General features: G+C 38.7%; 1 protein-coding gene and 1 non-coding gene across 6 annotated transcripts in view; both read right to left on the reverse strand.

The window, feature by feature from the left end:
- Positions 1 to 23,265, reverse strand: part of MICU2 (mitochondrial calcium uptake 2) — a 105,179-nt gene that overhangs the window by 42,356 nt on the left and 39,558 nt on the right. For all 5 annotated transcript variants that reach the window (XM_045377342.2, XM_045377341.2, XM_005585468.4 and 2 more), the window contains exons 3-4: positions 6,774 to 6,805; positions 6,417 to 6,492 (exon numbers count right to left, since the gene is read on the reverse strand). In XM_045377342.2, coding sequence (XP_045233277.2) covers positions 6,417 to 6,492; positions 6,774 to 6,805 — 108 coding nt within the window. The remainder of the gene's footprint in view (positions 1 to 6,416; positions 6,493 to 6,773; positions 6,806 to 23,265) is intronic.
- On the reverse strand, positions 18,296 to 18,397 carry LOC123569941 (U6 spliceosomal RNA). The gene has a single exon (XR_006693813.2). It is a non-coding gene; the product is annotated as a U6 spliceosomal RNA (small nuclear RNA).

Below are 23,265 nucleotides of genomic sequence, written 5' to 3' on the forward strand. Positions count from 1 at the left end.
GCCGGGGTCACGTAAGCTGGGACTACAAAATGTCCTCATTAAACCAACGAGTTCACTGGTGATCATGACAAAAGCGTCCACAGTGGGGTGGGTACCAGGCTGAAATGAGCGGAAGAACGAATGAGAGGTTAGGAAGTGAACACAACACACTGGGGAGATATGGGAGTAAAGGAAAATGTTTTCCCCTAAAAAATGGGACACACTTTTAAGTTTACATAAGGTAGGAATAAGGTAGAGAGAAACAGACTGGTGATGTAGTAAAATAGGGAAAAATATCAAAGTAGAAAGGTCTTGAAAGGGCAAGAAAAGAGGCCTAGAGCAAATACAGAGACATGGGCTGATGGTGCAAGGACTAGATCTTCCATAAAGAGAGCGCAGACAGACAAGATAGATGCAGCTGTAAGAGGCAGAAGCAACAGCAGATTTGGAGGTGAGTTCTTTTTTCCCTTTATGTAAAGGAAAAAATGCCTTAAAAAGTTTATTAAATTCCACGGTGTATAGGATATACTTCATAATGAATTCAATTAATTTTAATAATTATCTTTATGATTCTGAGTATAGAATGATTTTAGATATATATTTTTGTAATCAATAGTAAGGCAGTGCAATTTTTAAAAATTCTATTTGTGTTTAATACTGCCACAATCAGATTTTTCTTCAATTAAGTGACTGCATTTTGTGACTAATACACTTTGAAATAACTGTATACCACATTAAATATGGTAATACATGAAATAGCCCTAATTAAAAAAAAAATATCTAGCTTGGGAAAAGAAAAAATATCCTACTACAGTTGCAGGTCATTAACTATTAAGCTGACAAAACACTGCTCATTAGGAGGCAGAATTTTCTTCTAGTATATCTTAGAAATAATTCACATCCAAATGAAGTATTTTGATAAAGAAGAAATAAAAATTAGATAATTTCATGTTTTTATTAAGATATTTGATAAAGAGGAGGCTGAGGCATGAAAATTACTTGAACCCGGGAGGCGGAGGTTGCAGTGAGCTGAGATAGCGCCACTGCGCTCTAGCCTGGGCATCAGACTCTGTCTCAAAAAAAAAAAAAGAGTTGATGCATTATTTCTAAAATGTATGAAAGCAGTACTACAAAATGGATCTAATTTTGTTGACAAAATAATACCAATTAATCCTTTTTAAATTTTTAAATATTTTCTGTTCCTTTTCTTTTTTTTGAGACAAGGTCTTACTCTGTCACCCAGGCTAGATTATAGTGGTACAATCATGGTTCACTGAAGCCAACTTCTTAGGATCAAGTGATTCTCTCCTACCTCAGCCTCCCGAGTAGAGGGTATTACAGGCGTGAGCCACCATGTGCAGCTAATGTTTATATTTGTTGTGGAGACGGGGTCTCCCTATGTTGCCTAGGTTGGTCTTGAACTTCTGGGCTCAAGTGATCCTCCTGCCTTGGCCTCCCAAAGTGCTGGGGTTACAGGCATGAGCCACCATGCCTGGCCCCAATTAATACTAATTGGGAAGAAGACCAACATAAATTATTGAAAGTTTTAACTGAGAAATATTTTAAAAACATGTAGTCTTCATATTTTCAATACACGGAAAGGCTAAAACTATATAGCAAAAATACTCAAGGGACTCACTGAAATAGATCAGGATAATTTGTAATTAGCATGTAGTTAATTTTAGATGAGCATCTATTATGTGTCAGAGAATGTTTTTAGACAACATACCAAGCAATTGGGGATATAAAAATAACCACACATATTTTTCCACTTTGAGAACTTACGGTTTAATTAAGAAAGATTAGAAACCAGAGAGTACAGTATAACAAAATATAAAAAATGAGAAAGCATAAGACTCTGTTTACTAGTTTCACAGATGACTTCATAGAGTAGGGGAGCTGAGAAGTGGGAGCTGTTTAGCAGGTAGCAGGAGTATGGTATTCCATATAAAGGTCATAGGCAGCACTTGAGGCGCTACCAGGAGTCTGGAACATGAATGCAGTGATGAAGCTGTACGGGTACTTCTTTTCAGAAGCACAGTATGCTTCTAAGGTCTTGAAATGAGTTTCTCTTTTCAGTTTTTAAAGATTAATCTCTTATCCCTTAATTTTTTTTCTTAAGATGACTTAAATTTTCTCTTTTCAGTTTTTATTTTATGCATTTTTCTTGAAAACAGTTTTTAATAGAATTTCTAAAATCACATTATATTTATGGAGAGTTTTACACAAAAGCTGAATTAATCTACTCTGGTTCTCATATTCTGCCTTTAGGTCAAAATTACTATAGAACCCTCCTCAGCCTTATTTCAGGAAAAACACATCACATAATCATAAGATAGTTCAGTTTATATCCACAGAGATTATCTGAGTTTTCGCAACTGGTAAACATCTTTCTTAAAAATCTCAAAATGCTTCCAGAAAAGTCTACATCATGGAAAAAGCTCTGATCTAAATATCGGTACTTGAACTTTAAACATTTTGCTTAAAATCTACTTTAAAATGCCAAATTAGTAATTTCCTAAAGTAAAACCTTACAAGATATTTATTAACTTTGATTTTTAAAATACCATTTATTTACAAACTCATTAACAAGAGGCTAAGGCCCAGTTAATATTAAATCTTACAAAAAACATATAGCAGTATTACCAATTATAAACTTAAAATGTACCAGACACATAGTAAGAAAACTAAAACCAACTTGCCCAAGGTTACACAGGTAACTAATAGAGCTAGGAATCTAAACCAGGCTTAAAACCCATGTTCTTAATATTTTTTAAGGCTACATACGAGATACCATAAATGTTTAAAACATCTTATTTTATTAAATTCTTTCAACAATCCCATAAGGAAGGCATTATTATCTTATTTTAAAAGGTGATGAAAGTGAGGATGAAAGAGATTAAGTAATTTCCTCAGGTAATAAAACTAGGAAAAATTTGAATTTAAGTCTGTCAACTTCAAAACACGCACTTTTGTTCACTAACCATATACTACATTCCAGTAAATTCCCACTATAAAAAATTTAGGAGCTTGTTAACCTCAAAGTATATAGGGATGTTCTGGCTAGGACTGGAAGGAATTGGTAAGGGGTGGGGTGAAGTGGGTGTAAAGATAAGTAGACAGTTTAGTATAAGGGACTAATACTCGTAGAATATAATGAAAGTCTACTAAATATTGATACACTGAGGAATGTGCAGAAATAGATATTTATCAAAAATAAACAATAAGTGATTAATATTGATTTTATGGAGTTATTATACCTTTGTCATATTTTTCTTTTCCATGGAGTGTTATGTGATAAACTTATTCTCAATTTGAAACTAATTTTTTTTTTTTGAGACACGGTCTTGCTCTGTTGCCCACGTGACCACACACAGCTCACTGCAATTGCAACCTCGACCTCCCGAGCTCAAGCGATCCTCTCACCTCACCCTCCCAAGTAGTTGGGACTACAGGTGTGCATCACCACACCTGGCTAATTTTTCTTCTATATTGTTTGTAGAGATGGAGACTTGCTACACTGCCCAGACTGGTCTTGAACTCCTGGGCTCAAGCTATCCTCTTGCTTTGGCCTCTCAAAGTGCTGGGATTACAGGTGTGAGCCAATGCACTCAGCCGTAAAATTAATGTTGATTTGAGAATGTTGTAAATCTCTTGAGATAACTATAAAAGCTCTGCTGCATTCAATGAAAGGTTATAAACCACTGATTTAGAAATCACATTTGTTTCTTAATTCTCCAATTCCTTCTTTAGATAACAGGAAAGAATAATTAATTTACCACCTACTTCAGGTGAACACTTTTTCTACACTTATAAAATAGAGTAGTCCATCTCTCAGGTCCTTGATAACTTTCACTAAATTAACTATGCCAACTACTTCTATTTTAAATATCTATTTCTACGATCACTCCCTGAATCCTGAAATCACCTACAAGTGCTTCAGCTTAGAAACTGTAAATTCAGACACCTACTCTACGACCACGGTTCCTTTCTGCTCTTGGACACCCACCACATCTGTTTTCAACCTCACTGGCAGCCTTCTCTCCAGGCTTTTTTCCTCTTCCTGGAGTTTATCATGAAATGGGATTTTTTTTTTTCCCCCCTCTTGACTTTCCTACTTTCTTTTTAAATTTTTCTTCCTATTTTACTTTCTTCTCTATTGTCTCTGCTTAGACTCCATGGCTCATTAGTTAAAACCTCTCTTGCTCCTAACATTGTTAACTCCCTAGGCCATGACTTCCTCCATTCCTCTGCCTAGCAAATCCTAACTGTCCATCTATTCTATTCTGCAACTACACTGATCAATGACTCTATTCTTTCATAATGTATGTTCTCTTCTAGTCCTTGAAGGATTCCCAGAAGTCCTTCTGTTTCTCTCATCAGTTCTTTTTCCATATCCCAGAAGCTACTTCAAACCTTCTTTCTCCATAAAGCTCAGCCCTACTATATCCAATTTTTTTTTTTTTTTTGAGATGGAGTTGCACTCTTGTTGCGCAGGATGGAGTGCAATGGCACAATCTCAGCTCACTGCAACCTCTGCCTCCCAGGTTCAAGCGATTCTCCTGCCTCAGCCTCCTGAGTAGCTGGGATTACAGGCACCTGCCACCACGCCTGGCTAATTTTTTGTGTTTTTAGTAGAGACAGGGTTTCACCATGTTGGCCAGGCTGGTCTCGAACTCTGGCCTCCCAAAGTGCTGGGATTACAGGTGTGAGCCACTGCACCGGGCCCTAAATCCTATTTTATAAAGAAAATCGAGGCTACTCCAAAACACCGCCCTCATTTGCTTGCCAGTAATTTGCAAATGTCTGCATAAAATGCTCATTTGTTCATCCTTTTCTCCTGACACAATGGGAAAGACATCCTCCCTGTGGAATGCTGATCCTTCCACTCCTGTTCTGAAGATAATCCCTTCTTTCCTATTTTCCAGGATTTTGTCCTATTCATACTTCCTTTGTATTTTCCACCTCTCCTTCTCATCAGCTAGAAACATGTTCACCACCTACAATAAACCAATATTCTCTTGGCCTTTTTTCTCTATCCTTAGCTACTACCCTCTAACTCCTCTGTTCATGACCACATCTCTCAAGAGGCCTGTGTTTACTTTTCTCGTATCTCCCATCACTTCTCAGTGTTCTGCAACTTGGCTTCAGATCTCATCCCATCACTGACCTGTATAGTAGTTGGCCCTCTGCATCCATGCATTCAACCAACCATGGATCAAAAATATTAATAGGTCTGGTGTGGTGGCTCATGCCTGTAATCCCATCACTTTCAATGGCCAAGTCAGGAGGACTGCTTGAGTCCAGGAGTTTGAGGCCAGCCTGAGCAACATAGTGAGATCCCCGTCTATACTAAAATTCAAAAAAATTAGCCATGTATGGTGGTGCACACCTGTAGTCCCAGCAGGCTGCAGCAGAAGGATTGCTTGAGCCCCAGAGTTTGACGCTGTCGTGAGCTATGACTGTGCCACTGCACTCCAACCCAGCAACAGAGCAAGACCTTGTCTCAAAAAAAAAAAAAAAACAAAAAAACCCCAAAACAACCCATACCACTACAAATAAAAAAACAACAGAGTTACAGAATACAACAACTATATACATAGCATTTACATTGTATTATGTATTACAAGTAATCTAGAGATGATTTGAACTACATGGGAGGATGTTTGTAGGCTATACACAAATATGATGCCATTTTATAGGAGGGTCTTGAGCATTCTCGGATTTTGGTATCCAAGGGGGGCCCTGGAACCAATACCCCGTGGATAACAAAGCACCACTGTACTTGTTAAAAAGTCAAACACTTCCAGCTGCTACATACAGCGGATACTTCTCAGTCCTTAGCTCACTCAACTCCCTAAGTTTACTTGGTTTTCACATTTGATACGTTCCTTTTTTCTTTTAACACTTTCTCTGCCTGGTTTCTGTGCTAACACTTCCCTGGCGTTCCTCCGCCTCTCTGACCACTCTGCCACCATCTCTCTCTCTCCGTCCCCTCCCTTACGTGCTGGTGCTCCTCTGGACGCCTTCCGTCCCCTCCCTTACGTGCTGGTGCTCCTCTGGACGCCTTCCGTCCCCTCCCTTACGTGCTGGTGCTCCTCTGGACGCCTTCCGTCCCCTCCCTTACGTGCTGGTGCTCCTCTGGACGCCTTCCGTCCCCTCCCTTACGTGCTGGTGCTCCTCTGGACGCCCTGCAGGCTTCTCCTGTTTTATTTCAGATACTCTGCCTCATACCCTCTCCCGGCTTTAATTAACATTGATGGTTTAATAATTTATCTGTAATTGCTCAAAGACTTTGACAAAGTTACCTCCTACTTACTATGTCATTATGTTTTAAAAACACCTATTAAATAACATGGTGCAAATCTCATACCTTAATACCTTAATAATACTTCAGTTAAACACATAACTGAAAATTTAACAGAAATCAAAATTACCTTTATCGCCAAGGTCTCTGAAAAAAGTTGATCCACAGCCAGCTGTTTGGATTCCTGACAGTGTATCCTCGATGTCCTTTGAATACACATATTAAAATTTAACTTCTAAAAGTCCATTTCCTTTGTAGCTGGGACTACAGACGCCCGCCTCCACGCCCAGCTAATTTTTTTGTGTGTATTTTTAGTAGAGAGAAGGTTTCACCCTGTTAGCCAAGATGGTGATCTCCTGACCTCACTATCCGCCCGCCTTGGCCTCCCAAAGTACTGGGATTACAGGCATGAGCCGCCGTACCCGGCCAAAAGTTCATTTTCTATCTTACCAAAAACAAACCCCGCCCCCTCCCACATGTTGCTTACCTTTTTTGTCAGCTTCCTGACTGAAGTTTTACCTACAACAAAGAAGAAACATTATTTAGTATCCATATTCTTTGGTAAAATTCAGCTTGCACTAAGAAAGAAAATTATTTAAAAGACAAAACAAATAACTAAATATTTATTAAAAAAGCAAAGGCTTGTGATTTTAGCTAATATTCTTAAGCCATAATTATGAGTTAGAGAATTCTAAGACTAAACACAAAGACACTATAGTTTTATACAAGATCCATTTTCAATTTCACTCACCCTATTTCATACATATGAAATCGTATATAACCATCTATGAGTTATCCTAGTTGTCTGAATCATATTATTAATTCTCATCAAACATAATTTGTTCACGTGATTATTAAAATCACTCTCTTTTTACTTTCATTGATTTAGGAAAAAACACTCATAATTTAGAAAGCTTCCTTTTTTTGAACTCTGGAAAGACCTCTTAGGCTTGTAACTCTCCAGTCAAATGTAAAAGTCTAGCCAACATAACCATCCATTCTAAAGTAGTTAACTTTTAATAATTTCCTATTGGATAACAGAGATTCAAAATTCTTCCAGGTATTCAGCCACCCTCTTTACTGCCTACATCATTTTCCTAATATCCACCATAATTCTAAAGCCATTACATTGTTTCTTTTTTTTTAGGACTTATTCTGATGATAGCCTCAAGTCATTTTAAACATCTAGAACAAAACTGAAAAATGTTTTACTTTTGTCTCTTACGTAAGCAATATACAGCACTAACTTTACTTACTGCTCTCAAAATTATCTTGTCTATGAAGTTCCTTCAGTACAATTACATGGTCTGTGAAAATTCAGGTGGCACATTAAAAAAGAGTGCTTTTAGATGTGACTTTTCTGTAGTTTGGGTTGTTTAATTTGGACGATTAATCTACAAGGGCAAATTCTATTATTTGGTATTAGTAAACTGTCAGGATTTTATTTTTACATTATTAATCAAAACATTAGTTGTGAATATGACTACGTACTTTTTAGAAACATCTATGACTATGTTCGTAAGCTTAGGTGTTGATATTTTGGGGTAATTTTAATTCACTGGAGAAACTATTATGTCCCAGCCAAAGAGCCCCAGATTCTACTGTTAGGTGGTGTTATAGTATCAGATCATCAAACAGACAAAAATTACCATGTATTGTACGAATCTAAGTGAGTGAATGTGTATATAATATGTAGTCCTATAATGCTGGTAATGAACTCCAAAAAACTGTGTAATACATGTATTTACTTATCTTTACATAGTCAATTAACTTAAAAAATAAACTGATCCTTATTTCTCTGCTTTTCCTAAAGTTATGCCACAAATACTCATTACCATATGCCCTTTTATTTTTAGACAATTTTATCTGTTTTTAAAAAGGGGATTAATCCTTATATCCAACTTCAAGTATTCTAGAAAGCAATTATTAACATTTTGAAGGCAGAAGAGGACCAAGAGTTCAGGGTAGCAAAATGGATGGTGTCTAACAGTTTCTTAGAAATCAGATTATTTCTAAGGGGTGTTATCTGTTTGAAGGCTAGATTCCTTTTTGGTCTTTCAAAAATCGTTTAAAAAAAAATCCTTCTACTTGAAACTGAGTGAGTAAAGAAGGTAATGTTTGCTTCCCGCCAGCTCGAAGTCTGGCTGCCAAACAGCTAAACCAATAAAATTCAATACTGTGTGAATGAAATACCACAATAAAGCCATGAACTAACTGAATAATATAACACCAGAATTACAGATAAAAAGTAAATTATAAAATCTGTGGAGGCAGATTTCATACCTGTCTTACTTTTATGCAGGTCAGTGCTAAACATTTAAATATTTGTTGAATAAACAAACCAGAAAAGATTTCACAATGTCTTCTCATCCAGGTCCCTGTCTTTTGGATAAATTATTATATCCCCACTTTACATGTAAAACAAATTGGCAAGAGGAATTAGGTAACAATATGGGCATTGAAGGATTTATTTTCATATCTCATATAGATTTTTCAAAAACAGGTGTTAGACTCTTTGAATTCCATAATAGTAGTAAAAAGAACCTGCGGCCTACTTTCAACACTTAACAAAACTGAATAATTATGCATGGTACGATTATAGAGGCAGTTTTGCTGCTTTTCATTATTTCATGTAGATTACAAGTTCTATTTGATATGTATATAAATATTTGATCATCAAAAAATGAGAAAACCAGGTACTTAATGTAGTTTAAGTTGTAAAAACATCTTTTTAAATTTTTTTAATTCAAATGGAATAAGTAATTAGAAAATAATGAAGAAATTAACTTTTTGGTGAAAAGTTTAGAAGCTACTATTCTCTTACAAAAAACTCATTTTTAGATTAAAAAAAAAAAAAAAGACAAGGCAGAGATAATAGGAGTGAACACCTGTTCTCTCCTGCTTCCTCTTTCTCTTCAGTTAATGCACCTTTCACTGAGCATTATGAGAAGCTGTGGTGTTTCAAACCCAGAACACTCTGTAGGGTTTTCTCGGTAGACAGCCGTCTCACCCAGGCTGCTTCCTCTATACTGCTTGTTCACAGGCTGAGCAGCACAATAAGAGGTCCATGGTCTGACCTGCACAGCAGGAGCCATGACCTCATTTCTCCTGACAGCAGTAACAAGGCAAGGCCGTATTACATACACCTAAGTATTTCTGGACAATATTTTTCTATTTAAGGATAAAACCCATTTGGCAAATCTAATTTTTCCTTCTGTTTTTGTTTCAGTTTTTTTTTTTTCAATGTGGCGTAGGGGGGCACTCCTGTCTCTCTTTCTTTGGCTATTTCCACATTCACACAAATAAAAAAATTCAGTCGCATTATTTTCACAGCTATTTTATATGTATTCACACACTTATGTATGAAAATAACAGAATGGGGCAAAACACAGGAAAAAAGGTAGATCTAGACTTGAGGTTGTAATGTTTCATTGTATGAATATGAAAACAAGAAAAACACATTGGTTTGGTTTGGTTTGGTTTGGTTTTTTTGCAGGAGGTGGCATAGATCTTGAAGCACCAGGACAGAATTTTGGCTCAGGAAGTAAAATGTTTTAAAAGGATTCCACCTATAGTAGAGATTCCACCATGTGGTTTTCACTATTTACAAAGGATTTATGAAGTAAAATCCAGATACAGCATATCCTGTTATAGGTAAGCAGACCTTCTAATACTTAAAATAGTAAACCTGCATTTATACACATTAAGTGTTCTTACAGATCAAATAAATCTGCCTCTGGCCAAAATAAAGTTATTTGATAAACATAATTACAAAAACAATACCAGTACTATATAACTTAATTTCATTTTGTAGAGGTCAGTAGTCTTCTAATACATAAAAGTTAGACAATAGACATATTTCCTTCATTTTATAACTTTTTCATAAATATATGTGACAACTTGATATCAATATTAGAATCAACCTAAGACAGAGCTGATTATACTCTAATAAATGCTTTTATTCAGTCACAGCTATAATGGAAACCAAGGCAGAAAATGATGCATTAGCAAAACTAACCTTCCTCATATCACTAATAAGAGTGTTAAGTGCCACAGCTAACATCATACTAAAAGCTCTCAGCTTTTCTTCTAAGAACTGAAATGAGACAAGGATGATCACTCTCACCCCTTCTATTCAACATAGAACTGGAAGTCCTAGTCAGAGAAATTAGGCAAGACAAAGAAAAATAAAGGGCATCCAAATTGGAAAGGAAGAAGTCAAACTGTTCCTATTTGCAGACAACATGATCTTACATACAGAAAAACCTAAAGACTCTACCAAAAAAAACTCTTAGAATAAATGAATCCAGTAAAGTTGCAGATATAAAATCAACATAGAAAAATCAGTAGCATTTTCTATATGCAAGCAAAGAACTAAGAAATCAAGAAGGGAATCCCATTTGCAATAGGTACAAACACACACACACACACACACACACACACACACAAAACAACTGGGAATAAATTTAACTGAGGAGGTGAAAACCTTCACAAAAATAACTACAAAACACTGATGAAAGAAACTGAGGAGGATACAGACAAATGGAAAAACATCCCCTGCTCGTGGATCAGAGAATTAATATTGTTAAAAGGACCACACTACCCAAAGCAATGAACAGATCCAATGTAATCCTTATCAAAGTAACAACGACACTCTTCACGAAGTAGAAAAAAAAATCCTAAAACTTCTACGGAACCATAAAAGACCCTTAGTAGCCACAACAATCCTCAGCAAAAGGAACAAAGCTGGAGGCATCAAACTACCAGACTTCCAAATACACTACAAAGCTGTAGTAACCAAAAAACAGCATGGTATGGCATAAAAACAGAAACACAGATCAACAGAACAGAGAACCTAGAAATACATGATGTATCTACAGCCAACTGATTTTAGTTAAAAGTACCAAGAACCTAAGTTGGGGAAAGAACAGTCTCTTCAATAAATGGTAGTGGGAAAGCTAGATACTCACATGCAGAAGAATGACACTGGACCTGACCCTCTCACCTTATATAAAAACCAACTCAAAATGGATCAAAGACCTAAACGTAAGACCTGACACTACAAAACCACTACAAGAGAACAGGTGAAATACTTCAGGACATTGGTTTGGGAAACGATTTTATGAATAAGACCTCAAAAGCACAGGCAACAAAAGCAAAAAATATATTAGTGAGATGATACCAAACGAAAATGCTTCTGTACAGCAAAGGAAACAAACAAGGGTAAAAAGACAACCTATAGAATGGGAGAAAATATCTGCAAAACTATTCATCTGACAGGGGATTCACATATAGAATGAACAAGTGCAAACATCTCAACAGCAAAAAAATCACAAAATACTTCAACGAAAAACGGGCAAAGAGCCTGAATAGACACTTCAAAAAAGAACACATACAAAATGACCAATAAATACATGGGAAAAAAAAAAAAAAAAAGCTCAACATCACTGATCATCAGGGAAATGCAAATCAAAACTATAATGAGGTATCGTCTCATCCCAGCTAGGATGGCTATTATCAAAAAGACAAAAAATAAACTCTGGCAAGGATGCAGAGACAAGGAACTCTTTTCTGAGACAGGGTCTTGCTCTGCTGCCCGGGCTAGAGTGCAGGGGCGTGGCCATAGCTCACGGAATCCTCAACTTCCCGGGCTCAGGTAGTCCTCTTGCTCAACCTCACAACTGGCTGGGACTATGGATGTGCACCACCAGGCCTGGCTAATTTTTTGATTTTTAATAGAGATGAGGTCTTGCTATGTTGTCCAGGTTGATTTCAAATTCCTGAACTCAAGCAATCCTCTCACCTCAGCCTCCCAAAGTGCTGGGATTACACTCGTGAGCCACTGCACCGGTCAGGAAAGGAACTCTAATACACTGCTGGTGAGAATGTAAACTAGAACATATGCTACTATGGACAACAGTTTGGAGTTCCTCACAAAACTAAGAATTACCATATGATCCAGCAACCCCACTACAGGGCATTCATCCAAAGGAAAAAACAATCAATATATCAAAGAGGCATCTGCATCCCCCCAGCATGCTTACTGCAGCGCTATTCACAACAGCCAAGACATGGAATCAACCTAAGGGTCCAATGACAGATGAAGAACAGATAATGAAAATGTGGTACATGCATACAGTGGAATACTATTCAGCCATTAAAAAAATGAAATCCTGTCATTAACAGCAACATGGATGGAACTGGAGGACATTATGCTACGTGAAATCAAGCCAAGAATCAAAAGTTAAACACCCAATATTCTCACTGATATGTGGAAGCTAAAAAAAAGTTTATGTCAGCTGGGCGCAGTGGCTCACGCCTATAATCCCAGCACTTTGGGAGGCCGAGGCGGACTGATCACCTGAGGTAAGGAGTTCAAGACCAGCCTGACCAACATGGTGAAACTCCATCTCTACTAAAAAATACAAAAATTGATGGGTGTTGTGGTGGGTGCCTGTAATCCCAGCTACTCTGAAGGCTGATGCAGGAGAATCACTTAAACCCGGGAGACAGAGGTTGCAGTGAGCCAAGACCACACCACTGCACTCCAGCAAGAGAGAAACTCCATTTAAACAAAAAAAAGTTGATCTCATAGAAGTAGAAAGTAGGACAGAGTATACTAGGGGTTGGGAAGAGTGGGAGGAAGAGTGGGATAGGAAGAGATTTGTTAAAGGATACAAAATTACAACGAGACTGGAGGGCAAAGTTCTAGTGTTCTATATACCACTGTAGGATGACTACAATTAGCAGTAATACATAGTTTTAAAGATCTAGGAGGAGGAAACTGAATGTTCTCAACACAAAGAAATGATAAATGTTTGAGATGCATATACTAATCACCCTGATATGATCACTACACATTACATGTATTGCAACATCACTATGTACCCTGTAACTATGTACAATTATGGGTCAATTAAAAAAATAAAAATCAATAAATAAAACATTTTAAGTGGTAATTGAAGAAAAAAGAGGACAAATTCAGTGGTGCTATTTTCCTTCAACAAAGTATATGGCTTGTTTATGTTTGCTGGAATATTTAAATAGTGAATGCAAAGATGGTCTCTGGTTGTATTTTTTCTAAAGGGAGACAAATGGTTATTCCCTAAAATGCCTAAAACTGGCTTCCTTGCCAATTTCCAAAGTATGGTCTTCAAATACATTGATTTGGGAAGGGATAAAAAGACTTTTTTTTTTACAACCTCAAGCGTTGTGAAATTATAGGAGCATCATACACAACAAATTATTTAGTTTAAAAATGATCTAAAGGGGAAATACAGCAGCTAAGAGATTATGTAACGTGGGGGAGGGGGAGGTAAGGGAAAGCTTCTCCAAATGAGTTGCTTAAGCGAAGATCTTAAGTGGATGAATTAGCTCAGAAAAGTGAGGTTAAAAGCATTATACACATCCTATGTGTAGGTTCTGAGATGGGTATGTGTTGTAGTGTTCTAGGACCAGACGGCAGGTCCTGCCAGTCTCCTCTATTGTGATGAGAAGGCAGGAGAAGCTAAGTGCCAAGGCTAGTAGTTTTGGCAGAGCAGGCTGAGGTGGTTCCTATCTAATGATTTCTATTTTCTCTGTAGCTAGGTGGTCGGGTAATTTGCTAAAGCGTACAGGGGAAGGTGTTAAGGATAGCTAGAGGCTCATAGAAACTCAGCATGATACACCTGAGATTGCTAGTATAAAAAAATACAATTGATTTTTATATAGTGCTGCTCTATCCTGCGACCCTGATAAACTTACTATTAGCTCTAAGAGCTTTAATATTGATTCTTTGGCGTGTTCTACATAGGTCATCATCCTGTGCATAAACAAAGACAGCTTTATTTCTCCCTTTTAAACGTGGAGGTCTCATTTCTTTTTCTTCCCTTTTCGCATTGGCTAGACCTTCCAGCACAATGTTGAAGACAAGCAGTAAGAAGGGACAGCCTTGCCTAGTTCCTGATCTTAGGGGCAAAGCATTCAATCTTTCATCATTAAGAATATTGGCAACTGGCTTTATGTACTTACTGCCTTTTATTGCCTAGTCTTAGAAGTCTCATAGCGTCTCTACCGCACATGTTCTATGAGTTGAGGCAGCCACAAAGTTACAAGGGGAGGGACAAAGGCTCCACTTTTGAATAGGGAATGATAAGGTTCTGGATGAGCATGTGAGACCAGAAATAGACTTTTCAATTTTGAAAATACAAATGCTACAGCATCTTAATGATGTATCTCCTCATATGGCATATTCTCCCTTTTCCTGCTTTACCTAGGGGAATTCTATCCATGCTTCTCATATCCTCTGTGAAATATCTGATTATTCCAGCCCTCACTGATCTCTCTGCTGAAATGTTATCAGACTTTAGTCTATTACTGAAACTCTTACACTGTTATCATGAATTTTGTTAATGGAATAATAGTATGTTTTATTCACCATTATATCCCCAAGGCCTAACACAGTACCTGTTACATAGGGTAAATCAAATAAAAATTTAAAGAAATGTATGGATTATAACTCATTTCATTATGTAAGAGTCTGTACTGATTGATGTATTTATGAATCTATCTAACATCTGTGCCAGGCACTGTGCTACGTATTTATGAATCTATCTAACATCTGTGCCAGGCACTGTGCTAGGCTGGGAATACGATGTCAAGTAAGACAGACCCTGATGCTGTTAACAGAACTGCGGACAGGGTAGGCACAGGTGTCTTTGTGTACTTGGGGGTGGGGTGGGGGCAGAGCATCTGCAGTGCATATAGAGTTCTTTACCTGAGATGCCTCTGGTACTTCTTAGAATGTTCAAGAAACAAGGAATATTATGGGTCTTGTGGTCAGGTGAGAGGTCTGATCTGGAGATACAGGTATGAAAATCAGTGTTCAGGGAACAGATCAATCACTGATGTGGATAAGATCATCAAGGAAGAAGAATCAAAGATATATGAAAAAGTATATTCACTATAGCATTATTTATAAAAGTGAAAAAATTATACACAAATGTTCTACCACTAGGGAATCAACTAAATAAATTATGGCATATTAATAAAATAGTGTTGTGCAGTCACAAAAATAGTATTTTAGAAAAAATATTTATTGACAAGGAAAATAACTCATGATCTATTATACAGAAAAAGTAAGGGTATAAAAACAGCATATAAAGCATGGTCTCAAATTTGTCAAAAGAAATGTGCTAATGTTGGTTATTTCTGAATGGTGGTGACAATCTGGTTGACTTTATTTTCTGCTCTATACTTTGTAACGTCTTAGTTTCTAACATGAACATAGGTTTTATTACAAAAAAGTGTTATTTCTTAATCTAAAATACGTAGCTGCTAATGTTTACCTGATGAGTGTGGTTAAGATCTGAACACAGATTTTGTGGATAGAAGGTTTTAATCTTTTAAAATTTTAGACTTTTAATTTAGAATTATTGATTTTAACCTATAGTAGCTACAGGTCTTCTCACATTCTCTAATTTAATCATGCCAACAACACTATATGGTAGACACTATTATTTTATAGATCTGGAAACAGGTCAGGTCAGGTAGTTTACCCAAGGTTACAACGGCACTAGTGAAGCTGTGGAAAGAGGACCAGGTCCTGTTTGACTCCAATATGCCACCCTTTACCACAACTGACACCCGGCATCCCAAGACACCTTCACATAGGTTATATTTCTCAAACTTGTTTGACCAAAACAATCACTTGGAGGGTGCTTGCTAAGCATACAGGAATCTAAGAGAGATAAGTAGATAGAAAGTGGGGGGGTTATACAAGGATTCTATCACCGTATCTCAGACTTTCTGAATAAAAATTTCCCAGGGTGGGGGAGGAGAGAAAACAAGCTTGAGATTTTTTTTTTTTCTCTTGAGACAGAGTCTCGCTCTGTGGCCCAGGCTGGAGTGCCGTGGCATGATCTCGGCTCACTGCAATCTCCGCCTCCTGGGTTACACCATTCTCCTGCCTCAGTCTCCTGAGTAGCTGGGACTACAGGCGCCCATCATCACGTCTGGCTAATTTTTTTTTTTTTGTATTTTTAGTAGAGACGGGGTTTCACCGTCAGGATGGTCTCGATCTCCTGACCTCGTGATCCACTCACCTCGGCTTCCCAAAGTGCTGGGATTACAGGCGTGGGCCACTGCGCCCTGCCGACAAGCATGAGAGTTTTTAAACAAGGGCCCTAAGTGAATTTACTGTCAGGCAAGTCCGTGAAATTCTATTATCACATTAGATAACTGATACTCAGTTTTAGGGAGCAGTAATCAATCTCAGAGAGATTAAGAGATGAGCCCCAAATCAGATTAAGCTACAGTACATGGTGGCAAAGACAAAAACTACCTAGTTCAACTGCAATTGATTTTCAAATTTAAGACTCATCTGTGGAATTTCAAAGTCCAAGATAAATTTGCAAAGATACGGGGTCACATGAGCAACTCTGGCACGTGCACCATAATACATTCTATGGTCACCCTAATCATAACCCTTTCAGAGTAAGCAACTGGTTAATCTGAATTTGGGGGTCTGAGTTGGCTGTTCATTCGTCTGTTTATTATTTACGTATTTATTTGCAAAAAAATCTCATGTTGTAAGTTAAATAAGGGCATAACATATACTGGTATAAGGAACAGTCAAAACCGGCATAGGGCAAAACTGCTGCGGCATCTTCCTCAAGGCCTGATTTCTCTCTTCCCAGTTCAGCAACTGTGCAGCTGAACATGCTGGAGAAATAGAACCACAATTATGCAGAACAAACTTACTTCAACTTTAGAATAATAACCTCAAGTGGGACTTTAATAGTGGCATCTGTTCTGTGACCCATTTTTGCTTACACTTGACCAGTTATGAAGACGTTAAGTTTAAGCTGTGACCTCGGGCTCGTGGACGTGTGAAAAAAACCTTCAGGGAATTTAAGCTAAAATCATGGTCTAACAGGTGGTAGAATCGATATTTTTAAAGGGTAGGGGTAGCACCATTTTAGTTTTCCCTTAAATATTATTACTGAAAATGACTGTAAGGTCTAGCTGCACACACAGGAGCTACAAATATCTGCTTGCTTTAACTTAGTAAAGACTTCAGGCAAAATCCACTCTATCATCTCATTCCAGATACTTTCGGTATTCCAAAGCTACATAAATTTATTAATATTCAGTTTTCAGTTTCAACTTAGGCTGAATTACACTTGAAAATACTTACTGCCAGGTATGGTGGCTCACACCTATAATCCAGTGCTTTGGGAGGCCAAGACGGGAGGATCACTTGAAGTCAGGAGTTCAAGAGCAGCCTGGGCAACCAAGCAAAACCTCTGTCTCCACAAAAATTAAAAAATTAGCTGAGCACAGTGGCATGTGCCTGTAGTCCCAGCTACTTTGGAGACTGAGACGGGGGAGTTGCTTGAACCCAGGAGGTTGAGGCTGCAGGGAGCTATGATTGCACTATTGCGCCCCAGCCTGGACCATGGAGCAAGACCCTATCTCTTAAACAAAACAAAGCAAAATAAACAACAACACTTTGAGGTAGGTACTATTAGCATTCCCATTTTACTGATGAGGAAACCAAGGCTAAGAGCTTACACAACCTTGCCCACAGACACAATACTACTAAGTGGTGGAGCCAGTACTCAAACTCACTTTCTGTCCTATTCTAGGACCTGTACTCTCAACTACACAATAATGCCCATTCTTCTTTTGTTCTTCACTTATGTGTGTGGACTCCAACTATCCTTTCATCTCATTGGGCCCTACAATCTATTTGAATCTATGACCTTTTCACTATTTCTCACCTCCTCATTCATGTCCTAACACGCCACCTGGCTCAGCTTCCACAGTCAACCATCAGACCTGTTCCCTTGTGCACACATTGACTCCCTTGCTTCTCTTTCACTTTGTCGTATGCTCTTGGCTAATCCCGATGCTGGCTAGATCCAACTCTCTGCCTAGTCCATACCAGCACTTTTACAGTTGAACACAGTGGAGAAAAAGAACCACAATCATGCTAAACAGACTTATATTTTTTTAATACCTTTTAAAAAATATATGGAATGCTTCACGAATTTATGTGTCATCCTTGCACAGGGGCCATGCTAATCATCTCTTATTTTTCCAATTTTGGCATACGTGCTGCCAAAGCAAGCATATAAATAGACTTAACTTCAAAATTAATAACCTCAAGTGGGGACTTTAATAAGGCGACTGCCGATCATATAGTATTTCTCAATTCATCAACTCTCACTCTTTTATAAGGCTATTTCTGCAAACCTCAATACCTTCCCCCCTCTTCACTCTCAGCTGATGACCTGGCTTCCTAATTCACTGAGAAAAAAAGAAAGAAAGATGATAAACAACTTGACCAGCTCCCATTAGCTGTCATGTGGTGTGTGTGCCTTTTCTCCCACCATTACGAAGGAACTCTGTGCTCCTACCTAATCCAAGCTTCCACTGTGCTCTCACACTCTTTTCCCTCTCGTCTTCACAAGGACTTTGTTTTAGAAATTGTTCCTTCTTCCTGCACTGCCCAGTTTTCCTGTCTCATCTACCAACACACATTGAAAGATCCTCTTAATCGCATTTCCGCCTCCGTCTACTGCTTCATCTCTCTCTTTCTCTTTATGGCAAGCCACTCTGGGGTTTATTTTTTGTTTTTCCCATTTTTTCCCTAAACTCACTCTAGTCAGGTTTTCGTGTTTACAACAATGCACCAAAACTGTTCTTATAAAGGTCACCAGTAACCCACATATTGCCAAATCCAATGGTCAATTCTTAGTCCTCATCTGACTTGACTTCTCAACAGCATCTTTTTTTTTTTTTTTTTGAGACGGAGTCTAGCTCTGTTGCCCAGGCTGGAGTGCAATGGCCGGATCTCAGCTCACTGCAAGCCCCGCCTCCCGGGTTCACGCCATTCTCCTGCCTCAGCCTCCTGAGTAGCTGGGAGTACAGGCGCCCGCCACCTCACCCGGCTAATTTTTTTTGTATTTTAGTAGAGACGGGGTTTCACCGTGTTAGCCAGGATGGTCTCGATCTCCTGAACTCGTGATCCGCCCGTCTCGGCCTCCCAAAGTGCTGGGATTACAGGCTTGAGCCACCGCGCCCGGCCTCAACAGCATCTTTCATAGTTGATTACTCCGTCCTTGAAATGCTTTCTTTTTTTTTTTTTTTTTTCTCAGCTCACTGCAAGCTCCGCCTCCCGGGTTCACACCATTCTCCTGCCTCAGCCTCCCGAGTAGCCGGGACCACAGGCACCGCCACCATGCCTGGCTATTTTTTTGTATTTTTAGTAGAGACGGGGTTTCACCGTGTTAGCCAGGATGGTCTCGAACTCCTGACCTCGTGATCCACCCACCTCGGCCTCCCAAAGTGCTGGGATTACAGGCGTGAGCCACCGCGCCCGGCTGAAATGCTTTCTTTACTTAAATTTCACAACACTCTGCTTTCCTGGTTTTCTTCCTACCTTTTAGCTGGTCCTTCTCTGGTTTTCCTCATCTCTCCACCTCCAAGCATTGGTATAACTCACCGCTCCGTCCTTTGACTTATCTTTTCTACCTAAACTCATTTTTGAGATCTCATCAAGTATTTTAGCTTTAAATAGCACGTATATATTGAAGATTCTTAAATTTACATCTCTAATGTCTAGGGAGTTTTCAGGATAGTGAAGACATGAGACTATTTGGAAGTTTTAAAGAATGAGACAGTGGAGAGAAAAAGTGATGGAACTAGAGGAGGAGGGCGGAGGAATCAGCCTTAGCAGGGCAAGAGCACTACTTCCAGTTTAAATGGCCAGAAAGCATGTAGACAACTTCTCGGGCAGGAAGGGGTGATCTGAAGAACTCCCTAGCTTATGGCCTTAATTTGCTCAGTTAAAAATAGGAGAAATAATACTATAAATGTGAAAAAAGGATGTGATAAAAAGTCTGAAAAAAGAAGCAAGAGTTGAGAAGAGCTGACGAAGGAAATAGGAGAAAGCTAATTCATGTGTAAAATGATTTGAAAACTCTAGGTGAAGGTGAAGACTATGAAATTAGTGGCTCCGGTCTACACAATCACATGATTTTCTCCCAAAGTTGATAGCAGGCTAAGTCCGACAAGAACAACAAAGGGGAAAGATATTTGCAAGTAGTTATTAAACAGTGACAAAATGACAAACCTGTAGCTACAGGGGAGGAAAAATACCCAGGAATAGTGGAGAGCTTGGGAATAATGGGATAGTTGAGACTAGAAGCTTTTATTAAATCTGAGAATGGGTACATTGGGTATTAGAAAATGGGCAGGGTGGGGACAACAGCAAGTTGTTGCCAGAGAATGGGATTCTGCAATTTGAGATTTTAAAACTGGAGCAATTCCAGGTAATGGACATGGGAAGTGAGTAAGAATGAAGGCCACGGGAAATGAGAACTAAAGAACTATAAGGCTAAAGAAATTCAGCAGAAAAGAATATAAGAAGGGAAATGGCATTCTGGCTAGATAAGCTGGGTCTCAAAGCAGCACATTTGATGGTTTTTGGAGTGCACAATGGAGGACTGAGGATGACACCGGTTTCCCTCAAGCCTACCATGGAACCAGGAAGAATGAGTGTCTACTTGAAAGGAGCATGGGGAGATGGTTTACATAAGCCTCATTAACTACTATTAATAAAGTATATTATTTGCAAAAAATCCAAAAAGATAAATACCAGGTAGAAATCAGTTTAGGATCTAATAAATCTTAGACTGTTTTGTATCTTTCTGTTTCTTCATGGAGATCATGGGTCAGTGGGTTGGCCCTGTTTTTCCTTATTTTGCTGTTCACCATGATCGGTAGGAATGCAACCAAGATTATTATTCTTCTTATCCAGGATGAAAAATGAAGATGAAGTACATCATATGCATAAAGGATGTATTATTTGGCCTGCAAAATTACTGAATTCTTGATTTAGCTAAATGCCTTCTGATAGTTTAATTGCATTCCAATGAATAATAAAAGTGGAAACATTATAATCTTTAATCATGGTTTACTTTAGTTCTTTGAATATATTTACAATGGCTATTCTGAAGTCTTTTTCTGGTCTATCTGATATCTGGTTGCAATCACAAGCAGTTTCTGTTACCTGCTTTTGTCCAGTAGGGTCATATATTCCTGTTTCTTTGCATATTTCATAGTATTTTGTTATAAAAACTCACATTTCAGATAATACACTGTGGCAACTCTTGAGTACTACTAACAATTCCCTGCTCCCCAGGGTTGTTATTGCTATTTGCTTATTTGCTCTTTGTTTAGTGCCAAGCTGGACTGTTTTAATGAAGACTATCGCCCCCAGTGTTAAGCCTCTGACATTGCTCCTCAGGGAGGCAGTTTGGGGTATGCCTTCAGTCACCCTGGGATGACAGTAATTTGGGCAGCACTCTAGTTTCCTTTTTCTTGACCATGCCAAGATGTTAAGCTCTACTAATTTGGGGTCCTTTGAAGGAATAATTTCCATGGTCAGTGTTTAATATTTGTGATGACCCCGGGAGGGCTCCTTACAGCTGTCTCTTTCCCTAGGTGTCTTCCGCAGAGCAGCCAGCCTGCAGTTTAGCCTGTTATCTTAGTTGGATTTGTCAACGGCCTCCAAACTACCTTTCACCACAACCTCCGCTTGTTTCTGAGTGTGGCTCTTAGGCTTGAACTTCTCCGTTTTCTGTTGACGATGAAGTCAGTTTCTCTGGGAAGAGATAAGGAGCTATTTGTTTTCCCTGTTGCCCACACCCTCCACTTCTCACCCCACAAAATCTGTGGGCTGAGCTCTGGGGCTGGGAGTGGGACCAGTGGTGTAACTTCAGGTCTTCTTGACTTGCCTCTCTCAGTGTGGAACCTGTCTTACAAGTTGAGACAAGAGCAATCAGGGTCCCAGTATTCTTAGTAGCACAGAGCCCAAGGTGGAGCTTCCATTTCACAGGTGAGGGCTGGGTGGGAGAAGGGAGCTCCTACTTCTCAGCTGCACTCCCCAGAACTAGCCTCAGCAACAAGTAGCTGGGGGCAGGATGAGAAATGCTGATACCCTGTTTCTCTGGGAAGAAAGCCCTCTGAATGGGTACTGAGGAGAGAGGAAACACTCTGTTCTTGGCTGCACCAGTTTGAAATAAGTTTCCATTCAACAAACTGGGACAGGGTAGGGAGGGAGTTCTTAGTTCAAGCATCCTAGACTCTTACTTTTCTTACAGATTTTCTTAAAGAGATGTTTTTTAATGTACTGTATGACTCTAAGACCACTTCCAGAGACTTTGAAGGAAGGTCTTAAGATTTTTTACCAGTTTCAGTGGGAAGTGGGCCAATGGAGTTACTCATGCTGCCATGATGAAAGTCAATTGTTTAAGCTTATTCACTTTTACTCAGTAAAATTCCATTTTGTGAATATACTGTAGCACAGTTTATTTATCCAGTCTGTTATTAATGGAGAGTTGAGTTGTTTCCAGCTTTTTTTGCTAATATAACACTGACACTATAAGCATTCTTATACATATATCCCACTGCACAGGTGCAAATATTCCTGTTGCATATAGAGTATATACAGGAATGGGATTTGTGTATCAAAAGTTATGCTAATGTTTAACTTTATAAAACAGTTCTAAATTGTTTTCCAAAGTAGTAGTTTCTTTCTTTTTTCTTTTCTTTTTTTTTTTGAGACAGTCTTGCTCTGTTGCCCAGGCTTAAGTGCAGTGGTGCGATCTTGGCTCATGGCAACCTTCTGGGTTCAAGCGATTCTCCTGCTTCAGCCTCCCGAGTAGCTGGGACTACAGATGCACGCCACCATACCTGGCTAATTTTTAGTAGAGACAGGGTTTCTCCATGTTGGCCAGGCTGCTCTTGAACTCCTGACCTCAGGTGATCCACCTGCCTTGGCCTCCCAAAGTGCTGGGATTACAGGGGTGAGCCACCGTGCCCAGACCAAAGTAGTAGTTTCAATTGGCATGTCCAACTAACAGGGTATAAAAATCTTAACTGATCTACATTCTCTTCTACCGCTGTCATTAACAAACTTAATTGTTGCT

Source organism: Macaca fascicularis, chromosome 17 (assembly GCF_037993035.2).
Source record: "Macaca fascicularis isolate 582-1 chromosome 17, T2T-MFA8v1.1".
NCBI lineage: Eukaryota > Metazoa > Chordata > Mammalia > Primates > Cercopithecidae > Macaca > Macaca fascicularis.